The sequence below is a fragment of the Pygoscelis adeliae genome, unplaced genomic scaffold, assembly GCF_000699105.1.
Source record: "Pygoscelis adeliae isolate BGI_AS28 unplaced genomic scaffold, ASM69910v1 Scaffold386, whole genome shotgun sequence".
Taxonomy (NCBI): domain Eukaryota; kingdom Metazoa; phylum Chordata; class Aves; order Sphenisciformes; family Spheniscidae; genus Pygoscelis; species Pygoscelis adeliae.
The window spans coordinates 3,139,060-3,144,941 of NW_008824940.1; the positions used below are offsets into that span (position 1 = coordinate 3,139,060).

Consider the following 5,882-nt stretch of genomic DNA (forward strand, 5'->3'; position numbering starts at 1 on the left):
TGGACCAGGCTGCCCAGGGAAGTGGTTGAGTCACCATCCCTGGAGGTATTTAAAAGACGGGTAGATGAGGCGCTTAGGGACATGGTTTAGTGGGCATGGTGGTGTTGGGTTGATGGTTGGACTCGATGATCTTGGAGGTCTCTTCCAACCTTAATGATTCTATGATTCTATGATTCTATGACACTAAGCAAGCAGAATGGCTCAAAGATCTGGTTATTTACAGTACTCTGGTTCCAAAAATAGAACCTATTTCAGATGACAGCACAAGAGAACTATAAGAAAAATAACAGAAGAGGTCCACAGAAAGTTTCTACTTACACCTAAACACATCAGCAATCAATTTACGCCATGAAAGGAGGGCGCGCATCCCTTATAAATGTAATCTAACAAAATGCTCTTCCAATCCACTCAAATTCCTTTTCCTATTCTGTTTTCCAGTGGAAGCATTGACGTTAAGTTAGGCACAAATTTCACTCCCAAAAGCTTTTAAACCTATTGCTACATTTCACTGAATTGGTAGAAATGAATACTTAAACACAATTGGGTTCCAGCAGCTTTCCTGAAGGCACATGGACAGGAACACAAAAGAGATCCTACAGGTTCCCTAACTAAGCGTAAAGCAGACAAACATCAGGGAATCTGCATCAGGCAGCTGGTACATGAACGTCCCCCATATGAACTGACAGAACCTCTGACACAAAAGTCAATCAACTACAAAACAGGAAATCAACCATCAATATTTCTAGCAATCAAAAATTACAGGTTTAAACCCACTGAACTCTTAGGATATAATCAAGTACTTGATTTTCCTGGCAAAAAGACAGTTTAAAGAAGGCTTTTTTTTTTTTGTAATTCAGATTATTTCACTTCTTGACCAGTAACGCACACCCGTAAATAACTGTACTGGAAGGGACCAAGAGGTAGCAAGTAGTGGCATATGTTAGGGTATTGGTATTAAGAAAATATAATCATACTAAATCCTTTGTAAGAAAGGAGTACATCAAGAAATGTAGCCCACATCCCCCCCATAATCAATTAACCACTTTTTGTGAAGCAGGGAACATCCTGCACTTTACACACTACAACTACATATTGAACTACAGTCTTAAAGTCACTTGTAATTCTCTTTTTTTTTTTTAAATTATGGTTCCAACACTTACTGCAACAGATCCAATTCATCTCAGAAGTCTGGCCAAATTGTACTATCTTGGGCACCTGCACAATAAACCTAATGCTATTCCCATCTATCCTTCTGATTAGCACTGGACCCACATGGGTAATCTTGTATGTAAAATACACCATCTAGCACCCATAACAGCAATTTGAACTTACCAATTTGGTGCAGAATATCTTATTTTAATAATAACGTCAGGTATCCATCATTCCCATCACACAGGTTTTTTACAGGTATCTAAACCATATTAATTGAAATATTAACTGGACAAATCATTATGTTTCCTGTAGTACTAATTTTTTCCTATTTTTCCTGTTAGTTTCATCAATAATATTACAGATAGTATACACTTGAAGTTTTTAGATTTAGTTTAGTATCTCCATTCTCACATTCTGTTTGCAAACAAAGTTCTGCTAATTTGGACTTACTTTGCCGAACTTTATGTTCTTTCCTACAGTTTTAATAGAATTTTTTTCTGAAGGACATAAGCTTGTCCGTAAAGCTTCTTCAATATTAGACACCACCACATATCTTCTTCCTCCCCCAAAACATCTCTGCTTTGTGTTTAGACTATTGCTAGACTATTTTGGGATGTTTAAGTAGCCTCTCTGCCAAATATTTTAAACTTTTTTACCCGACTACGTTTGTCAGTTATTTTAAAACCCCTTATGAAATTGATACCAGTTATAGCTTTTGGTATAATTCTTCCGCCATTAACCTCAACATTTCCTAATTATTAATATTGGGCTTGAGCATATGAGTTAGTAACCAGTCTTTACACTATTAACAGAGTTCCTTATATTATATAACTATTGTCTTTCCCGGGTAATTGGTGCCTTTTAGCAGAACCATACCCCCCTAATTAAAATATAATAAAAAGAGTTATATTCTTAGACTTAACAATTGGACAAATCAAGAATTATGAACTGTATATCAGTGCAGGATGATGTTTTGAGTACACAAATAAGCAGACAAGATAAGATGTCTGAATCACACCACTTAAAAATCATTATCTAGAAGTTTTAACACGCCAATGAGTAATAGAGGCAATGATTTAACTATGCTTTGGAATTATAATTTAAATAAATTACCTGGATAAGTCTGAAGTTTCTCCCAGGTAATTCCCAGTTTTCAGCTACCAAAACTTTCAGACTTACCCAACAACTTTTAAATACAGTTATAGGATTTAATAAAAAACTCCCAAGTCACTTAAAAAAAATTAAAAAAAAACCCCCCCCCCCCCCCAACCCTTCTGAAATAAAGTTTAGGAGACCAAAAATAAACATTTCGAAACACACAAGAACTTTCGGTATTATTTATTATTTAGTCATTAAAACACTGGCCATATAGAGATCTGAGCACTAACACTCTGGTGTTTTCAAGGGACTCTCAACTGACAGATAAAGCTCAAGAACCATGCCATCCTTGAATTGAGTACAGCTGTAACGATGCTCTTGGCTTGTTTCAAAGCAGCACAGAATGCGGTATTCTCACTGAAACATTCGTAACAAATTTGCTATTAGCAACACAAGGTGCTGCATGGAACTACATTCAGCAAAAGCTTTTCAAACTGTACATGCTCAAGCTTGCTATTCTAAGCAGCAATGAGCTACCCTGAGAAAAAATTCATAGGTCTGCAGAAAAATAGTTGAAAATAGACTGAGAGGACCTTGAGAGGTCATCCAATCTATCTCAGTGCACCAAGGCATGATCAGCTATTCCTACAATGTCGCTCACAAGACGTTTATGTCTATCCCCTTCTTAAATCTTCAGTAATGGAGTTTTCACAATCTATTCCAGTGCTTAACTAAAATACAAGGCTTTAATAGGATCTGAATTAATGACTTGTGCCCTAACTCCTGAGCTGTGAAGCCACACAGACCCAAAGCACTTACCTAAATCCTGATCTGATTAAAACTTATTTTATGTAAGTAGCAGAAGTGAGCTATCATCTTAGACATCTTTAGCTGTTCTCTCATAGCATATATTCAATACATTTTGCATATACTATGTTAAAAATAGTACATGCAAATATTAAAAAGTCCTTAAATTTTTTGGGAAAAAAAAATCAAACAAGAAACTGAAGATATGAGCCTTTATTTTTATTACTGCAAGTATTTCGTTTATACAAAACTTTGTTACTTCAAGTTCCATTAATTCCACATAATTTATTCTAAACTTTATTGACTAAGGTGACTGATTTCTTCCTTTGCTGAGTATTAAAAGAAACAGCAGGACATTGAAACTTGCCTCTCTGTAGACAATCAACTTCAGATATAAGCCATTAAGATGCAGATCATTTAGGTACAAAGCCAAACTTCCTTAAGTTAGGGTTTACAAAATCACATAGTTAAAGTTGCCCAAGTATCCTATCTACTTCACACTACCACCTTCTTCTTATCTAATATGACTCAAGAATATAGTTTAACAATACAGAAAAGCAGTGTCCTTTCCTCCACTGCAATACCTTCCTTAGCACAGGCATTTGTCCAGCTCTGTGCCAAGTCAGGTCAGAAAGGAAACTAAAGAAAAGTTTGCAGCTCTCACTGAGTTTAATTCTCTGAATTAACTCAGTTTGAAGTCAGACAAGTGCCGCTGCATTATCCAAGGTGCCAGACATATAGTATCATAAAATCTTTGTCCAGGCCAACCACCTTCTGTAGCTAAACCAAGCTCCAAACCATGAATGTTCATTTGTTCAGAAAAACAAAACAAAAAACACCCACCAGGAAAGTGAAATTTTCATTTAGTTCCCTACCTATATGGGCAGTAAATTATTACACTTAACACATCAATTCAGCAGCCTTAGTAAAAAAAAAAAAAAAGAAAAAGCCACCAACCAAAAAACACACCACCTATTCTCTGTTCATCTGCTCCAGAAGAAGAAATATACATGCAGAAATCACTTACTTCAATATATCCAACCACTGCTGCACATATGCAAATAAAAGAAATTCCTTCTCTGCTCGCACACATTATCCCAAGAGTGACTAGCACATGATAGCACATAAATCTTATTGCCAAGACTGTATTTGCACAAGAAGGCAAGTATGCTTCACCTTCACTGCCTCCTGCAGTCCCAGGCCCACCGAAATGCCCCGTGCCTGCCTGTGCTCCTTCCAAAGGGGACTGCGGCACACACACGGGAGTACATGCCAGGTCCTTCCCCCATGAGTTGGGGGCAGCCAACGGGCACAGCAAGGCTGCGTGCTGCAATTCCTTCCAACGCAGACACTGGTTTTCAGACATGAGTTGGTTTCTTAGAATCTCTTTGCATGATAAATGACAAAGGTTGAAATTTAATGTTGAAGTCAACTAAAGCATTACTCATTTATGCTCATCTTGTCATTTAGCTATTTTAATGAATTCGACTAAGAAGAAAGACTAAGCTATGGAACAACTTCAGTATTTCCTAAAATTTAGGATTTCGAAGGTGACTATACAACAAATGTCAACTGCTGGAAGACAGGAAGAGAAAGACTCCCCATTAAGTGAAAAAAATTGTTTAACATGCAAGTCTAAGTTATAACAGTAACTAATTTTGGCAATTGTGTTATGTAAAGAATAATACAAACAATATTCATCACGGTCTGATTACATCCTGAAACCACCACCTTTTGAGCCTGCAGGACAAAGAAGATTTTCTTTTTCAAAGCTATGTTTTTCTGGACATTTAAAATCACAACAAAATACCATTTCTTCACATCTTCTGTATATATTTAAGCATGTTCCGATAAATTAACACTTGAAATTAAATGTTAAATAGAAATTTAATTAATTAATTAAATTAAATGGAACCTTAGAAATTGTGTCAGAAAACAGACCTAGACAATAATAATGTATTTAGAAGACACGTGCTACTTTTTATACAATTGAATTGCTTCACTCAAAAAAAAAAAAATTAAAAAAAAGCAGTACATTTCCTCTAAAAAGAGTTAAGTGGAGCATTAAGCATACCACAGGGGGTTCCTTCCATCAAAGGGAACATATGGTAACTGTTACTGATAAGAATGAGCTAGCAGTAACTTTGTGGTTGAGCCACTGGAGTAGGTCCCTGGAAATCAGAGTTCATCTAGCTCTAGAACAGGCCCCATGAATTATGCTAGATGGAGTCACTAAGCTGTCGAGCCTCATTTTCCCATCTGTTACACAGGATCCCCCCCCCCCATTTCCAATGGGTGAGGCATTTAATCTTATTTCAGAGAATAAGGAGAGAATAAGTAGCACAGTATCATGTATGCAAGCATATAGCACAATACTTGCACTAATCAACCACTTCAGTTTGTCTAAACTTAAAAATTCCCTGAAGAGATTCTAACTTACCCAGTTTACTGATTAAATTATTCCCCTCTTCACAGTCATCAAGATTGAAAAAACAATTACAAGGTTTTACTCTTGCCTGAAAACTGCTTAAAAGTTTCATTATTGGAATACTGCTATGAATTACATTTGGGGGGAAAAAACCCAAAACAAACAAAAAACCTCCAAAACCAAACCAAAACCTACAAAAAAACCCACAACACCAAAACCAATCTTGAATGAGTTCTTAAAGTTGATAGATCTGCCAAGATCAATCAACTCATAAAGCTAGTATTTTTGATGTGCAGAAATAATTAAACACCCACCTTAGTCTATGTATCATTGTGAATCTAAGTTGAGCATTTCAACTGACAAACAACTACAGTTACTGTGACAGATCACAATCAAT

At 36.2% G+C, this 5,882-nt stretch overlaps 1 protein-coding gene across 2 annotated transcripts in view; it reads right to left on the reverse strand.

The window, feature by feature from the left end:
• RPS6KA3 (ribosomal protein S6 kinase, 90kDa, polypeptide 3) overlaps nt 1–4,165 on the reverse strand; it is a 78,305-nt gene extending 74,140 nt beyond the window's left edge. For both annotated transcript variants that reach the window (XM_009325489.1, XM_009325488.1), the window contains exon 1: nt 4,085–4,165. In XM_009325489.1, coding sequence (XP_009323764.1) covers nt 4,085–4,150 — 66 coding nt within the window. In that variant the 5' untranslated portion in view covers nt 4,151–4,165. The remainder of the gene's footprint in view (nt 1–4,084) is intronic.
• Nucleotides 4,166–5,882: the final 1,717 nt, after the last annotated feature.